At 32.4% G+C, this 18,902-nt stretch overlaps 1 protein-coding gene across 1 annotated transcript in view; it reads right to left on the reverse strand.

The window, feature by feature from the left end:
• Positions 1-18,902, reverse strand: part of LOC105310048 (leucine-rich repeat-containing protein 9) — an 82,161-nt gene that overhangs the window by 39,701 nt on the left and 23,558 nt on the right. Inside the window, exons 12-19 of the mRNA XM_023526702.1 lie at positions 15,759-15,935; positions 15,329-15,446; positions 13,041-13,173; positions 11,041-11,163; positions 10,162-10,277; positions 7,068-7,280; positions 2,322-2,441; positions 1,036-1,227 (exon numbers count right to left, since the gene is read on the reverse strand). Of these exons, the coding sequence (XP_023382470.1) occupies positions 1,036-1,227; positions 2,322-2,441; positions 7,068-7,280; positions 10,162-10,277; positions 11,041-11,163; positions 13,041-13,173; positions 15,329-15,446; positions 15,759-15,935 (1,192 nt within the window). The remainder of the gene's footprint in view (positions 1-1,035; positions 1,228-2,321; positions 2,442-7,067; positions 7,281-10,161; positions 10,278-11,040; positions 11,164-13,040; positions 13,174-15,328; positions 15,447-15,758; positions 15,936-18,902) is intronic.

Below are 18,902 nucleotides of genomic sequence, written 5' to 3' on the forward strand. Positions count from 1 at the left end.
TATGTATATAAAAATAAAGGCTTAACTTAATTCTTTAAATAATGGTTAAAATTAAATTATATTTATGAATCAATCTGTTCTGTTTGGAGGTGGATGGTTCTGCCCTTATGAAGGGGAGAAATCATGTGAGCTGTTGCAAAATGACTGTGGTGAAAGTGATAGAAAAACAATTGCATTCCTCCTTTTTATCTAGATCAGCAGTTAGCTTAGTCAGCTCCGTGTGTGATTCAGTACAGATCTTCAGCCCTTGACATCTCATTTGGCAACAGGGAGATAGCTGTACTGTGATCATTCAGAATGTCTGCTTTGGCAAAAGAAAACTATCCTTCAATCTTATAGAGCAAAATGGAAGAAATATAATATAAACAGTAATATGGCCACTTTAATAGAACCATACTTTAATCCCCTTTTAAAATGTTGAATATAATCTTGTATACATTTTTGAAAAGCAAGGAAAGGAGGATTCTTGAAATTATAAACTTGTGGCTTATTTCAAATACTTGGAAATACCCTTAAATATAATTGTTGAATACTAAAATTTCTTAGGATAAACCTACATACTTTTTGATTAGAAAAATGTGTTCAATCAAATTTGCTTTTATAGTAGAACATAGACTTTATAATCCAGGTTTATCAGGGAAGGTGAAACATTCGTTCCCTCATTAAAAGTAGGTTTCTTTCATTATATTCTATTATTCTTGGTTCCTGTGCCTCATTACAATAGGGTTCTAGCCCATTGAGTTACATATATTGTCTGAAGTTTTGCAAATGGCAATGACATTTAATAGTCTTGAAACCATAATACTCTCAAACTATTAGAGATTACAAAAAAGTCTGATATGAAATTCTAGCCTTTTTATAGTAACATTTGCTTCATTTGATCACTACACTAAATTCAACTTATAAAATACTTAAAGAAATTCTAGTAAAACAAAGATAGTTTGCCTATTTCTGGCTATTATTGAAGAATAGTGAGAAAATGGCTTTGAAATAAAAATAATTTTTTGATTTTTTATAAACATGTCTGTTGCATACCTTTTGCCATGGATTATGTCGAATATCAAGAGAGAGAAGGCTTGTGGTATGTTTGCATAACATATTTATTTCATCGCCAGATTTTTTCAGTTGATTCCAACTCAAGTCTAAGTGTTTCAGTTTCATCAGACCTCTAAATCCCTCAAGGGTTATCACATGGTTATGGCTTGCATCCAAATATTCAAGGTTATACTGCAATACATACAAACAGAAGAGACGCTGGAAGGATCATGGTTTATATTTACATAGTTCTTTTTCTCTATGGTTACAACATATGTATTCTCCTAAAGAGCTACAGGAGTTTTATTTTAATCATTCTCTTAAGTCTCACTTTATTCTTGTAATATAGAGTGGCACTATTTGTTTTCATAGACGAGAAGGCAAAGAGAAACTGGGAAGATAATTTGTCCCAAACAGACAAGGAATTACACTTTTTAATATTTAGGCTTCTGGCTTACACTGTTGAACCCACAGCCTGGTTTAAAAAAAGTTCATCTTCAGAGGGAAAAACTAAACCTATTCTATAATTTTCTTATCCAAAAATGCATGATTTTTAAATAATTTTAAAACATCATTAAAGTAACACATATTCTTTGTTGGAAATTTAGGAAATATAGTAAATAAATACAAAGAAAAAATGGAAAACATATAATTCTATTGCTCAGAAAGAACCACTGAAAATAGTTTTTTAAATTTTATATATGTATACTTTCTTATATTAAACAGATTGTATTACATAGACTTTTGAATCCTTTTAACATGTTCATATATCATTAAATGTTCTTTAAAATGATTTTAATGATTGCATAATATTCTAATATGTGAACGATTCGGATTGTTTTAAACATTTTTTTTCTGTGGACATTTATGTGTCTTCTAATTGTTGGCAACATTGTAACAAATGTCCATGATCATGATACTTTAACTGAGACTCTGATATTTTTTCAGAAAAGGTTTTTAGAAATAGGATTACTGGTTTTAAGGATTTCTGTATTTTTAAGACTCTTGATAAATACTGCCAAATACTTTTCAAGGAAGTTTGTATCATTTTTTTTTCTTCCAAAAGTAGAATATGAGAATGCCCATTTCTTTAAATATCCAGCAATCCACTTGCCTTATTTTAATTTACATTGTTTATTACCAGTGAAGTCAAACATCTTACCATTTGTTTATATTAGTCATTTTCAAACCACTTATATATATATATGAGGCCATAATTACAAACATAATATATCCATTAAATTAATAATTTTATTTTACTTTAATTTCAAAAGGATAGTTCTTACCAAGTGGTATACATCATCTAAACAAGTAAATTCATTAAAGCTGATATTAAGTTTTCGAAGTCCTGTTAACTTGGAGAGCTCTCTCAATTTACTCAAGCTGTTTCCATGTAGATTCAGACTCTGAAGTAAAATAAAGTGCAAATTAAAAAATAAGACAGATTACATTGTATACCAGTTTTTTAAAAATATTAAGACAAAGCCAATGAGAAATTCTAATCTATGATTTTTAGAAAGAATTGTTTATATTAGCATCATTGGATATGGTTCTTGATTAATTCGTTTTTCCACTTGGTCTATATCAAGTATATCAATAATTGGCATGAAATTCTTTTTAGAAAATAGTTAAATGTATTATTAAGATATTTATCAGGGAAGACCAATTTCTCAGGCTAGCCAGTGAACAATGTAGACCTAAAAAATTTTAGACAATAGCAAGGACACCTCACGAGAGAGAGAGGATAGCAAGGCTATACCTTGACTGCAGGAAACCGTATGAAGGCACTGGACTAAGGAAGAAAGGCTGATTGAGGGTGTTAAAGTAGGAGGGCAGAATGTCAAGGCAGGAGGTGGAAGAGTGTCTAAGACAATTTTTATATCAGAATTTAGACCAGATTTTCTCTGCCCATTTGATCCTGGGCTATATAAAAATGAATGTTACTACATTTTATATTTAAGGGGACACCCTGATGGCTACATATTTTTCTGTCTTTAAGCCACGCCATTGTGAATGGTATCAAGTGAAGATTATATTTATGTATAATCTACAAAATAAACAATGGCACAAGAAAATGTATTAATTGACCGAAGTATTCACAAGAAATAGGTATTACGATAAATTCAGGTGTCTACCTCCTAATCCTCTTTACTCACCACCATCATCTAATACCCCTATTATACTGTGGACATAACTAAATTCTTGGTAGGGAGAAACAACTAAATGTCAAGCAGTTGTCAAAAATTAGCTAAAATTTAAAGAAGGGCTAATATATGCAGACTAGTTTATTCTACAGGTCATATGTAAGTATCATCCGTGATAAATTTTACAGATATCTCACACTTAACATGACCACAGCTGAATTCATCATCTTTCCCTATATATGTGCTTGGCAGTCTATGTTTTCAATCCTGATTAAGAATCTTAGTGTCTTAAGTTCATACTATTGTTTGTCCTTTGGACTACCACAGTAGTTCCTACTGGATTTCCATACCACTGGTCTGACTTCAGTTAAATCTAACCACAACCTGCTAAAGTTAAGGTCTTTAAAAGCAGAGAGCCTGTTCCTTAACGAAAACAATAAAAAAATTTTTTTTTTTAAATTTGCCTTCTAAAATCCATCCTAATGTGGCTATAACCAACCTACTCTTCCAGCCACAGCTTCCTATATTCCAACCTACACTTCTATCTTCTACCATCACACACCCTATGTTCTAGTCACACTGAATTTCTGAGTGTTCCTGAAGATACCAGGCTGTTTCAAAACCATGTTCCTATAGGTAGTCTTTCCTCGCCTGGAAGACATAACTAAATTTCTCATATCCTTCAAAAATACACTCAAAACCCACTTCTTTCTGTGGAACTCTCCCAGTAACACCAAGCTTCCTATAGTCGTTAATATATCCGTCTCCTCCACTAAATTGATGTCCTTGGTGCAGGAAAAATAATTTATTTCAAACCTCCAATACTTACCTCATTGCCTAAAACATAGCAAATTCTCAGTAAATGCTAGATGAATAAATCAGTGCAAAAGCCAGGCTATAACTAACAACTCTAATTTTTAGTATTTAATTATGCTATAAGAAAATATAAAATTATATGTTACCTACTCTGGGCTTTTGTTTCTATGTATTTCATTTATTTTTATAGATGTCACCATAAAACTCAATCTAGTGGGGAAGACTAAAATGAAAATAAGAAGTATGTATCTGAATTTCTCCTATAGTAATGGAGCAAAGAAAGGAAAACAAAGAATGTGATATCTAAATATTCTTGAAATATCTAGTATTCTTACTAGAGCCCTAGAAAGCTTGCTGGCTTTTAAGCAGTATAGGCAATTTAAGATGAAAAAAAAACCAGACCCTCCATTCTTATGTTATGGTTCTTGATTAAATTTAATATAGTCAGGTGGAGGTCACAAGCAGGTCAAAGTATTCTGAAGTCTTAGTCTCCTCCCTGTTTTTCATCTTACAAACCAAAGATAATAAAAAAGACATACCTTCTGTTTTTTCTGTTTTATTTTTTACTTTTATTTAATCCTTTTATATCTATAGAAATACATGTTGTGGAAGCTCAATTTAATCAGAGCACATTCATTTATTAAACTTTTCATTATTAAGGCTTTATCATCAAAAATTTATTACTCAAATATGAAATCTTGACAATACAGTGCAAAAACAATAATTTTTCCATACTGTCAGCTTAAAAGTTGCTCCTGTAATCACTGTACTGCACACTGATGATAAAGACGGTGATATTACCATTACGTTATGAAGTTTTCCTTTTTCTCTAATAAAAACTGGCTAAGATAAGGATTTAATCTTCTTGACTTGAAGATTTAGTGGATGGTGACAATGCAGTTTCACCGAAGCAATCTCATAAATTTCTTTAAAAAGATGTTTTCTGAATATTTTCAGAAGCAGACTTAAAACTATTAACCCCACTATTTAAAAAGTATTTTTGTATTCTTTCTGTTTTACATGGTCATTTGAGAAAAAATTGTCAATAAATAATGGATCTAGAAATGTTACAGTGAAGCCATGTAATTGACTTTCAAGGTAACAAAATTATTACTGAATTTTTACCTATATCTCAACTTTCACTGATGAGATACAGATAAACACAGAAAGATAGTGTTGGGTAAGAATAACTTGAATTTGTAAGTATTCTTATCAATTTATCAATCAGATATCAATTTGCTTATTACTTCTGCAGGTTCAAGCAAACAACCCACTTTCTCTGTGATAATAACTTGTTGTTTGCAAAGGCAATCTTTTTTTAAACAAGTAGCTAATGAGTATCACTGTGTGCCAGGTATTGTGATAGATAATGGCAGAGATGATGCTAGTCTATATAGTGTTTATGAGTAAATTAGAGAAAAGCATCCTTTCTTTAAGACACTTTTATTTCCAGCTTTTAGATAATTGTCACAATATGCTAAGTTTTGTTAGTACAAGAAATTTTGCCAAAAGTTTTCAGGAAATCGTTATAGTAAATGTACTATTCTATGATTTAAAAGGTACCCCTTAGATGTGGCCCTCCTGCACAATGCACACTTCACAGTCTTATATTGTTGCCCTGGTGTTGGGGATATGCATGACCAGGAAAGGCCATAACCTCTGTTCCTATGGAATTTATAGTTTTGGAGGGATACCCGGCATATAACAAAGGAATCTGACCTAGACTCAGAGGTATGAGTAGACTTTACTGCTTAAGTATAGATCTAAAAAGATGTGTGGGAGTTAATTAGGAGATGGGGATGGGGAGAACATTTCATGCAGAAAGACTATCAAGTACAGAGGCTCTGGGTTGGCTGCAAGCAGGGGGCATTTCAGAAATAAGAGGGAGGCTGAGCACAGAGAGCTAAAGAAAGAGTAATATGAAGAGTCTGGTAGGCCAGCGACCAAGCCATGCAAAACCTTATAGGCTTAAGGACTTTGATTTTATTTTTAAAGCCATGAAAAATCATTTGAAGATTTCAAGTAGAAGTGGTGAGAGGTGACAAAGGTGATATGATCAGATTTACATTTTGAAAAGATTACTTTAGCTTCAACATGAAAAACAAAGTTGGCCACTCAAAGTAGGAGGAGGATAAGGCCTCTGTTGCCTAGCTCTAGGGAGGCACCCCCTCACCTTGTATTGAGTTATATTCAATTATATAGTGAATGGCATACAAAGAGTACATTAACAGTGCACATTAATATAATGTGTATGGTGGCCCCTGGAGTTGTGCAATGTTGTGATGGTAGAGGGAGGCCAGTTAAAAGGCTATAGCAGGAATCTAGGTCAGAGATAAAGGTAGTTTGGGTAGAATGGTAGAGTTCAAATGGACAGATATGAGAGTCAAGGGAGATAGGCTTACTATCTCAATAGAATTACCTCAGTGTAAACAAAGTCATTTCAGTAAGTTAACTCAAATTTTATTGATTAATTTTGTAAAGATAAAGCTCCCATATTCTATGTTGATTAATCCTGGAAACTGATTAAAAACTTATCTATCTTCATCTTAATCATTTAAGGAAAGTTTATTTGTTATTGAGGAATAAAATCTCTTGCAAACTAGAAGGCTACCTCTAGACTCACACTGTCCTGTATGGTAGCCACTAGCTACAGATAGCTATTGAGCAATTGAAATGTGGCTAGACTGAATTGGGATGTGCTGTTAAATGTAAAATATATTCCAGAATTCAAAGATTTATTATGAAACTACCTGATCAATGAATCTCGATATCAATTGCATGTTAAAATGGTAATATTTGGGGTATACTGGATTAACTAAAATATATTACAATTAATCTTGCCTTTTAATTTTTTCAAAACTTTCTTTAACGTGACTGATAAAAAATTTTAAATTACATATGTGTTCATATTATATTACTATAAGACAACATTGATCTAGTTTGCATAGAAGGAAAGGGTGGACTAGATGCCCGGAGTCATCAGATAGATAATTTAGTATCTTTAGATTTCATGACAGATTCTGATTCCAAATTAGTTTCTTGTCCCAAAATTTTATTTATCATAATACTTACCACAATATGACTGTAAATGCTAGTCTTGGCAAGGGAAAGTATCGTTCTATCATCCAAACTAATAAGTTTTGGTCTAGGTTTGATTCTGGGGTCCATTTTTATAATTTCATCATCAAATTTCAAATCCTGGGACAATACTGATCCTTCTGAATTTTTTTTGCTTTCTTCTAGAATAATGTTGTTGAATGAAGAAAATAAAGAGTGAGGCTTGACCTGAAAAAATTATTAAAAATATTAAAACTTTGGTTGCTGTATTTATCATTTGAATGAGAAATAGGCTATGTAGAAAAAATTAATTAAGTTTTTTCAGTTACAAAGGAATATCTATGATGATCAAATCACATTAGGAAATCTATGAGAATAGATTAAAATCGTAGGCTAACAATATTCCCACTGAATATCCCTTAACACTGGCAAAAGATAATTTAAAAATATTTTATAACAGTGAAGAGGGCACCAACAAAAGACTAAACATTGTGACACATAAATCAGAAGAGACCGAATTGACAGAAAAATAGGAGCAGAAATGTAACCTGTAGCTAAAATATAGACAGAAGATAACCACTCTGAAAAGCAGATCCAAAGAAACCTGGTATTCAGAGTGAACAAGTAAAACAGCAGAAGATGTTGTAATTAAGTAATCAGGTAATTAGGTAATTATGGTAAGAACTGTGGATGGATAAGCAAGAACAACATGAACAAACAGAAATGGTTCTAAAAAAAACCACCCCAAAATGATACATAAGAGAATTTTTTAAGATCTGTGAGAATAAAGCATCTATCATAAAGCATCTATTACAGAAAAAATAGGGTTAAAACTTCAAAGTCAAATTAAAAACAATTAATGAAATAAAATATATTCAATAAATTCTGTGAAAAACCAAACAGATATGGCAGCAGATCAAACCGCAATGTGGAAACTAATATTGAGGAGATCTTCCAGAACATAGAAGTTTTTAAATGAAGATGTAAAAAATGAAATAAAAGTTACAAGACATGGAGGATCAATTCAGAACGACCAATGTTTTTAACTAATAAAGATTTCAGGGGGCTTGAAGAGAATAAAAAAGAAGAAATAATCAAGGAATTAAGAGAAGAAAACTTCCCAGGAGTGAAGAAAAAACTGAGTCTTGAGATCGAAAGAGCTCATGAAGTGGCAAGCAGAAGAATGATGCAGCTAATGTCTTTGTTGACATCACTGAACAGTCACAACAGTCAGGAACTGCCCACCTCTCGACTTCTTATTATTTAAGTTATTCTATTTACTATTTGTCTGGGAGTCTAAATCTTTTGCTGTAAGCATACTTGGGTGATATAGTTCCGTTCATAATAACCATAAAATACAAGTGCCCAGAACTATACTTAACAAGAAATGTTTAAGACTTATGTGAATAAAACTGTAAGACATGACTTGAGTAAATGGAATAACTTATCATGTTCCTGGATGAGAGGCCCAATACCACACAGTATTTAGTTTGCTCTAAATTAAGTTTTAAATTCAGTACAATCTCAATCAAATCTTAATAGATTTTAAAATAGAACTTAATAAACTGATTCTAAATTTTATTTGAAAAAGAAAATGCTCAAGAATAGCCAAGAAATTTTTTTTTAATGAGTGAGGAGCAGGGGAAGGGAATTTGCCGTATCACACATCAAAACATGTCATCAAGGTTGTAATACCGAAAACAATGTGGTAAGGGTCCAAGATTAGACAGAGTTCGATGGAACAGAATAAAAGGATCTATAAATAGACTCTTTGTATATGAAAATAATTTTAAAGATAAAGATGATATTTTCAAATAGAGAAAAAAATGTTTGTCAAGTAGTTATCCATTTTTATGAAAAAAAATTTGATCACACTACCTCACACAATATAAAACAATTTCTAGATGGAACTAAAAAGCTAAAGGTTTTAGAACAACCTGTATAAGATTCGGAAGAAAATAAAGAAGACTATTATATAAATGCCTTCTGAAATGAGACAGAAAATAGAATCCATATCAGAAAAGATGGAAAGAGCAGATCTCTTAAAAATTAACTTGTAAATAACAAATTAAAATGACCAAGAAGTTTTTTTTTGCTAGAAATAAAAATAAAAGGCAAGTGACCGAAATATTTGCAACATATATACAAAATAAAGGATTAATATTCAGAATGCATATAAGGATTTTTCCAATCAGTATGGAAAAGATAGAGTCCAACAGAAAATGGTCAAAGGATATAACAGATAATTCATAAAACTACAAATAATTCATAGCATATGAAAGAATAAAACCTATCTTTTTTTGACCATCAGAGTGAGACAAAAAAGATGAATATTATCTTGCATTGGTCAAGATGCAAAAAAAAAAAACACTGTTACACACTGTTGGAAATTTGTGAAATAGTCAAACCTCTGTGGAGAGTACTGGTAAAATCTTATCAAAATTTAAAGTGCACATACCCTTTGACTACCCAATTCTTTACAAATCTATGCAGCAGAGAAACTTCCATGTATGTATAAAGATGCACCTACAGTGATGTTCACTGAAATATTCTTTTAAATACTAATAAAACTGGAAACAACCCATATGTTTCATCAACAGGAAGAGTCAAATATATCAGAGTATTACTGAATAGTATGCAGCTACTGAAAGAATGAAGTATAGACCTTTATGTACTGAAATGAAAGTATGTCTGATATATATCGTTAAAGGCAAAAATCATCACAGAATACTTAGAACTTGATTCTGCAATGTAAAATGGTACATGTTGTTATATATGTAAATGCATAGAAAAAAGATTGAAAGCAAACGCACAAAGCTGTTAACAGTGGATGCCTCCATGACAGGGAGTGGCAGTGGGGTTGAAGTGAAAGCAGATTCTCATGTTTATTTTATAGTCTTCAATACAGTTTGAATCTTTTCCAGTGAGACTACAGCCATATATTACTCCTGTAATATATTTGCATAATTAAAATGTTTAGGTGTCATAATGATTTGTTTTTAAAATTAAGTATATATACATATATATATAAAAGACATAACAGTATTAGACTTCAAATGACTGTTCTGTTCTCATTTAAGGAATTCTAGCTTTAAAAATACATTCATACCACTGTAATATATTCAAATTCAACGATGTATTCTGGCAAAACAAGGTCATGATCAAAGACAAACCACTTGCACTGCCGAAAGCTGCAATCACAGTTTCTTTGTCCCACTATAGAATCTAGAGTAAAATCAAAAACAAAAACAAGCAAAACACTACTTCAAAATTAAACATCATATATTTTTTTGTTTTATATAGGTTAATAAACAACAAATTCAGTAAGTTCCAAATATTGTTGTGAGATTTTTTTCTTATATTTTCCCACCACCCCATACAGTTTCTTACTTTCTAGTAGAAAGAAATAAATATTTTTATTTCTAGCAAAAAAAACTTCTTGGTCATTTTAATTTATATCATAAATTACTTGTATGATATAAAGTAATTTATATCATACAAATTACTTTCTTACTTTCTAGTAGAAAGTAAGAATACCTTTTCACTACATAGACTAGTAGGGGTTAATTTTATTCCTATTATTTTCCTTTTCATACTTTTTCACTTTTCTATTCAGTGTGTGGCCATGTAGTTTTGACAAATGTCATACTCCAAAACATTTGTTGTTAAAAGTTGGGTGGTTTTTATCTTTCGAAATATATCTTATATATCATAATAACACCTATGGTATTTATATGTATGCAAAATATAAAATAAAATTTTACAAAATATAATATTTATGCACAGATATATAAATGACATTGAAGTAGGGGATAAAAAAATGGAAGTTCATTAGTAGCTAGGAACGTTTTTTCATTAGTAGCTAGGAACATTTTGGAAAAGTATACAAACTATTTTAGGCAGAGGTTAAACTGTAGGCATCTGTAATAGATACAAACATCTTGTATTCAGGAAGATGAAAGCACATTTCATTTTATGGCAGACATACTTAGTAAATATTTTCGAGGAATGAACACTGAATTAACCATTGGATAGTTGGCTTGACTGATGGAATCCTGTTCACGAGCCTGAACACTCTGGCCAAGGAAAACCTTTGTAATGAGGAGGATGCCTAAGTTGAAAAAACAAATAATTTTAACAATAATTAATTTCAGTAATTTTCCAGTATCACCTTTCTTATTGGCTAGCCCCAGACCTGACTGTATATTCTGTAAAGGCAGAGATCCTAGCTATCTTGTTGCCATTGGATAGCACATAATATGTTGCTTGATCTAAAACAGGAGCTCAATAAATATTTGTTGAATAAATGAAATGGTTATAAAAGAGGATTCCTGTGATTATATCAAGCAAAGCTTCACAGAAAAGAATACAACAATTTAGCAATGTTTTTTATTAAGCAATTTAAAATAAGAAATTTGTCGTTATTGTTAACCATTGTAAAAATTCAATTCTGTTATCATCAACACCTAGCATGTGGCTTAGAGCACAGGATGCGTTCAATACACGTTTACTGAACAGATGAACATTTCTTTTCCCTTTGGATCTTAAGGAACCTTAATATCCATCAAATCCTAAAGATCACTAGTAGTCACTGAATCCTATAGAGTAACTTGTAATTACAATGCCTAAAACATTCGGATCACTTTTTTAAAAAAACTACATATAAGTTACAAAATGTAAATTGGGAGAACCTCATTGTTTTGGAAAGCATACTCCAGAAGAATTCAGAAAAACACCATGAGGTATTTCTTAGGTTGATGGGAATGGAGAATGAGAAAAAACGTAATTTTTTTTTTCAAATAAAGAGTTCTTTCTAGATTCAATAATCTGCTTAATTTTCTGATTAACTGAATGAAAGACTATAAAAACAATTAAATCATCTAAGCAGAGCTATAGCCTGGAACCTAGAATATAACTCATATAAAAATATCATTCATATAAATAAAGTTAATGAAATTTCTGATTAGTTAGTCTTCAGTAGGTTGGATAGATGAGACCAAAAATTAGGTGTCCCTTACTCCCTGACCTGATCAGTTCTTCTTATTATACATTCTTTGTTACTATGTATTAAAACTTCATCTTTGTAGCTCTTATAATTGTAATTTCATATTTATTTGCATAATTGTTAATGTTCATAAGCACTATAAAGGAGAAACTATGTTTAGTTTGCATTGTCTGTATCCCTATTACCTACCAAGTGCCTAACACACAGTAAGCATTCAAAAAATTCTTGTGGGACTCAAGAATGAACAGTGAAAGAGAGTGAGGCGAGAAAGGACATGATGAACTGGTCTTTTTCCCCAGTCTGTAGATACCAGGGAACCTCTCTTAGGAGTGTCCTAGAAAAACTAGACCATGTACCTTTATATATATTCAAAATGCAAGTAAACTACTCATGACTGAATAAATTAAATACCAAAAGTTTATCTTCCAAAAGACAACTTATAAAGCAATCGACACACTTCACAATTTGTCTTTAGCCAATTTTGGATTTTTAACCATGATTTCTTATTATCATTTTGATGATTAAGGACAAATAAAACCTGCCTTCCAGAGTGCTCTATATGATGATTAATGCATAAATGGGCCAAATTCTTTTCTCTGTCCTATGAATTTGGGGTGTGTAGTATGTGTATAATATATATACACGTATGTGTATGTGTATATAAAGTTTATTTAGGACACGATGAACAAAAGCAGACTGTGAAAAGTGTTTATATCATACAAATTAGATTAAATATTAATAACAAATGAGTCCTATCCTATTAATGCTGACACACAATAATCACTCAGTAAATATTTGTTGACAACCTGACTAAATTAATGGATCAGAAAGTCATGTACCACTATGCTGGTAAATATTAAATAAAATGGGTTTCAGAAAATCTCCTAGGTTGATAAAACCAGTATCAAAAATGTTATTAAAATAATCAATGTATTTTAAGGCTTAGAACTTAAAAGTTCAGAAATACTGTATGTTTATATTACCATGTCTAAAGAGCTCATGCTCAAAAGAAATTTTCTTCTCATCCTTGTACTTTTGCTGTAGAAATTCAATTCTGGGACACTCACACACACTAAGGCTGTTAGCAAGAATCACAGCTTCTTTTCTGAGAGGCTGCTGTAATGAAAAACCAAAGTCTGAGTATTTTTACAAAATTGACAATAGTTCAATGTCAATATAGATTGTTTATTATTTTATATTTATGTGTCTGTACAAAGAAAATGCAGGCCAGACTAACTGAAAAGAAGTAAATAACCTTCAGGTACAACTTCTTGTGTAAAACCATTCATATGTTTTAAATTTACATGCAAATAGGTGTATGAAAAGTGACAGAACAATATCTGTTTTTGTAAAAGCAGAGCCAAGACTGACAACATTGTGTGATGCAGGAGCTATAGTTTTACATATAGTCAATGATATTCCACTAGTAATCGTGCAAATTCCAGAAAGAAAATCCTGTGAGAATGAGATATTAATCAGTGAAGGTTCATATCTATACCTATAACTAATACTTATACCTATACCTATACCTATAACTAATACCTATGTGTATGCCTATGCCTATGCCTATGCCTATGCCTATGCCTATGCTTTTCCCTATTCCTATCCTTATCCCTATCCCTGTATCCTAATATTATATCTGGTCTAATAATCTACATTGTTCTCCAGGTATTTCTTGCGTTAATGCGTGGAAACCTTAGTTTGCATTGTGACTAGATTTGTTTCTCGAAAGTGTTTTATTAGAGATATTCATATTGCATGCTGTGAAAACAATTCTAAAAAGCAAACAAAAATCTCTATTTTTAACAGTAAAAAAAAAAAAAAAAACTAGAGCTAAGAGAGATTCTATGATCTATCCAAGGACAAAAGTAGACTTTGGCAACGTTATGATTTGAACTCAGTTCTACTCCTCCCTGTCACTATCTCAGTTTTGAAATTATTACTAGTTTAATGTTAGTAGCCAAATTTTCTAGAAATATATATTTTCTATAAATGCTGAATTGCCTATATATTTTTTTCTTATTTAAACCTGTTATGCAAAGAGGTTTTTAAAAAATAAATACTGAAATATGGCTCATAGGACCGCAAATTCCATATCTCAGTAAATATAGCTTTATATTTCCAGTGACTATCACTAAATAGCCATTAGATACAAACTATTTGCATGGCATTGTAAGGCTATAGCATGGTCTTGGCTCTCAAATAAAAAAAGGAAAAATGGAAACTATACCCAATAATTAAAAATACAAGGCATCACACGATGTGTCAAATAAGATACGCTTTTTCAACTAAAGTGATTAAGAAGGAGTTTGTAGAGGTAATGGGATCATGGCTAGGCTTTGAACATTAGACATAATTTCAAAGATCAGAGACTTTAAACTTAGCATGATATTTTGAAGGTTCATCCATTTGTAGCATGTATCAGAGTTTTTATGGATAAATAATACTGCTTTACATGTATGTACATTTAGTTTATTCATCTGTTGATGGACATTTGGGTTATTTCTACTTTTGAGTCATGTGAATAATGATGCTATTAACATTGCTATACAAGAACTTTTTATGCATGTCTAACTAAATCCCAACTCTTTGAAAGATACTGTTAGTTTCTTCATTTTACAGATAGGAAGAAACAGGCATAGAGTGGTGAAGTTCCATAGCTGGTGAGTAGGAAAGCCAGGATTCAAATGCAGCAATGTTTTCCTTTCATGTGTGCCATAATTTGAAAAAGGTTAGGAAACACTACTCTGTACCAGTTCTACAGCTGCCTCATCAAGAGGGTAGAGGACTAAGAAAAGTTGACTGGATATTTTGGAGCTCAGGAGTGACCAGAGATAAAGCAATATCATCATCGAGGTGGGGAAAATAAGTAGAGAATAAAGAAATGGTGACAATAAAAGGAAGGAGAAAAATAGAATGATAGCTAGACAGCACAGCAGTGTTAATTAATTTTTTTTTCAAGATGGAGAGGACCTTGGAGAGTTTAAAACAGATTAAAGAAATAGGTTTCAAGATCAACAAAAGGATCACAGCATAAAAAATAAAATTTTTTTATTAGAAAGATTAGTTATGCAGATAATTAATGGACTTATTCTTATACAACCCAAAGAACAAAGATGCTATACTTTCTATGCTAACACTAAGCTTTCTGTGAAACAGACATTTTTTTATAAATATGGATAAAAGGATTAAGAATCAAACCATGCTTAACCAGTGGCAGAGCTTTATTCATTAAGAAGAGAGCATTATTCTCAATGACATTTTATCCTACCTTGCTTATTTCACTGTCTTTGAATCCTGTTTCAAGTATTTGTAGCAGATGCTTTTTCTTCACTTTAACTTCAGGATCGAAAACATAAAAAAGGCATTCCAGCATCTTTTGATACCTCCTTAAGAAAAGAGACAAAAAAATTTAAGAATTGATTTCAAAAAAGCTTAGCCATAGATAAGATGACTGTATGTTCTGCCGAGGATATTTCCCACTTACATTGGATGTTCCCATGTCATTATTAATTCTCCACTCCCCCTCAGTCTCAAAAAGTGTGGATAAACTATGAGCTCATCCTAGTCAAGGGAGATGCATGAAAAGGAAATATTGACTAAGAAGTTATACTTTCGATATTGTAGACTTTTAAAACAGAAAGACTTTTACAGAATAAAATCAGATGTAAAAATATTCCTTATGGAATTTAACTTCTTACTCTGAATTGTGCATATCTTCATTGTCCAAAAGCTTTTGGAATTTATTTTCAAATTTTAGTCTCAGAATACGGTTGTTAACTTTGATGACACGTTTTACTTTCACTCCTGTAATACCATATGCTCTGAAGTCCCATGTACAAAAACGTGATAGAATTAATTCATAGCAGGAATTAAACCTATATGGGGATACAGAATATACACAAAGGAAATAACAGATTTTTCTTAAAATATTGAAGACACAAAGTTACATATGATAGAAAATAACCCATATTTTATGTTTTTTGCTAAAGATACATTGTCACATAGTAGCCTTATTTTGGTCCAAACTGGGCATACTTATTCAATCAATAAGACATGTTAAACTTTGAAACATAAAAATAATAGTCTTTTATTAATTATTATATATATTTGTTTTGACTAAAAGATGTTGGTTGAGCAGTCACATTTCTGAAACACTGTCTTGTTTCTTGCTTTCTTCTTATTGGCTGCTCCTTCATGATTTTCTTTGATGCTTCTTTTTCATCTGACAGTGACTCCTAAATGTTGGATTGCCCCAGGATTATGTCTTTGGCCTTCCTCTTACTTCCATGAATACCATCCCTATGTAATTTCATCTAGTCCTTTGGCAATGTTAAAAATATTTTATATATATATATATATATAGAGAGAGAGAGAGAGAGAGATATATAGATATATATATATAGAGATATATATATATAGATATATATATATATCTCCCAACGTTTTATTTCTAGACTTTATGTCCACCCAACTTAGCTGGATATACTCAGATCGGATATATCCAACTACTTACTCGGTATGTTCACTTGCAGATATAATAGGCCTCTCAAACTTAACTCATCCAACGCCTGCTCCTAACCCTGTTCCTCCTGAGTATTTTCCATCTCAGTATATGGCACCACCATCTAACTGGTAGCTTAGGTTAAAACCCCAAGAATAAACCTTTCCTCCAATTCTCAGGAAGTCTGTTTGGCCCTACATCTAAAATATATCTTGTAATAATATTATGATAAGTTTACATGGTGACAGATGATAACTAGAATTATTGGGGTGATCACATTGTAAGGTATAAAAATGTTAAATCAGTATATTATACACCTAAAACTAATATAACCAATATAAGATTGTATACCAACTACATTTTTTTAATTTAAAAAAATAAATAAAATTAAATACGTACTGACTATGACCTTGTTTTATCATCACAACTGTTATTACCCGACTCCAAATCACCATCATCTCTCAGTTGGACTACTGCAATAACTTTGTAATTAGGGATACAGAAGTGAAAGAGAGCAGAGTCCCTGGTCTCATGAAGCCTATATTCTAAGGGAGTTGGACAAAAACAAGACATAAATAAAACCATTTCTAAACTGATAAGTGCTTTGAAGAAAGAGAGGCTTGGGGCAATGAATGGAGTGGGGGCTACCTAAGAAGGGTCTTGGGTAAGACCTTTCAGAGAAGATATTTGAGCTAAGAATTGGAGGCGATGGGGCCAGCACTGTGAAAAGCTCAAGAAAATGCACTGAAGTGCTCATTTGCTCTCTGCTGCCCTCACCTGGCCGTGTTTGCAATAATTCTGGCCCTGTCTTAAAAAGTAGCACAGAATTTAGATTAATATGAGATTTAAAGATGGATCAATTTGGAAAGGAAGTTCAATGATCCTATCCAGTATATATTTGTCTTTGATGAGATGTCCGGTCCTCATTGGGGTCTGAGCACGGGTGAGGACTAAAATCGCAGAGGTTCCTGATGGGTGGTCTCTCCCTAAGTCTAACATCTGAGCTCCTAATTTAGAGTGTTGCCTTTATCACTAGCAAAGACCAACCAGTGAAGCTAGGAGCTGCCCAGTTATCCCTCGCAAAGCGTTGAGAAGTGAGCTGCCCAAACCAAACTAATCCCCGAAGAGCTCACAGTCTGGTAGAGACAGATGTAGTGCTGCAATCCAGCATGACACTACTAACTAGTTCAGAGGTCTGGCCAACCAACCACAGCATCGTGTGGAGTGGGCAAACTGCAGTCTCATCTATAGAGAGATTGTTTTCTGGGCTTAAATCAGTCCAAGTCAGCCCTAAACAACCTGTCCTGGAATCCCTGAAGCTCTTATTATTACTTGCACTCTAATTATTGTTGTTATTATTTTTCCATTCTGATAGAAAACAGTGCCATAGGCATTTTATGTAGATAAGATTTTTGTTATGTAGTAACAAAAGACTGTAATCAAAATTAGAATGGATAAGACCTAGCTTCTAATCTGGTCCCCTAAGAATGCAAGAACCAGGAATGATACAGGAAACTCTGCAAAGTGTGATCCTTTCATAGAGCTTTTGTTTGCTTGGGAATTCAGCCCCTGAGCCCTTCCTTATGTGGAATTCCTAGAGCCCTGGAGATAAGGAACCCTATTGCCAAGAGGACTCAGGAGTCACCGAAGTAAAGCAGTTCATTCAATCACATGGCCAGCTGGGAATGAGAAAACATCATCCACGGAATGACGGAATACTGCTGGAGGAGGGAGAACTTGACCTATGCTGAAAGAGAAGTACTATGACTTTCAGTATTATCAGTACTTCATAGAGGATGACAATTTCTCACAGCATTGCTAAAAATATGCCACATTCACTTGGGAGCATGCCATTACTGGCTTGAGGTACACACATTTTAGTCTGAACCTGAAATAATGACTTTCTAGGACTTTATATAAAATAATGTCTAAATCTGATACCACTCCTTCAAGGAATCCCATAGATCTAAGAGCAAAATTCAAACTACTAACCTAGTTTGCAAGACCCTTAATGATCAGGCCCTTGTTATGTTGAATTACTAGTAGTTCTCCAAATGTATTATATATACTATTTCCACTCCCTTTCACATGCTGTTTCCTCTGTCTGGGAAGTCCTTCCCCTAATTCTTTGTATAGTTAAATTCTATCTGTCCTTCAAAATTCAGATCAAAGCGTCTTCCTCAAGTGTCTCCACTTCCAGAAAACTTTCTTAATCCTTGTTCTGCTTTGATCTTCATATGGCTGGCCTCTGCTACATTCTCCACATCGCCACTGTCCACACCTACAGTTATCCCAGAACTTATTACTGTTTGTTACCATAGTCTTCCACACCAGACTGCAG

This window comes from Pteropus vampyrus, unplaced genomic scaffold, assembly GCF_000151845.1.
Source record: "Pteropus vampyrus isolate Shadow unplaced genomic scaffold, Pvam_2.0 Scaffold15, whole genome shotgun sequence".
Lineage (NCBI taxonomy): Eukaryota > Metazoa > Chordata > Mammalia > Chiroptera > Pteropodidae > Pteropus > Pteropus vampyrus.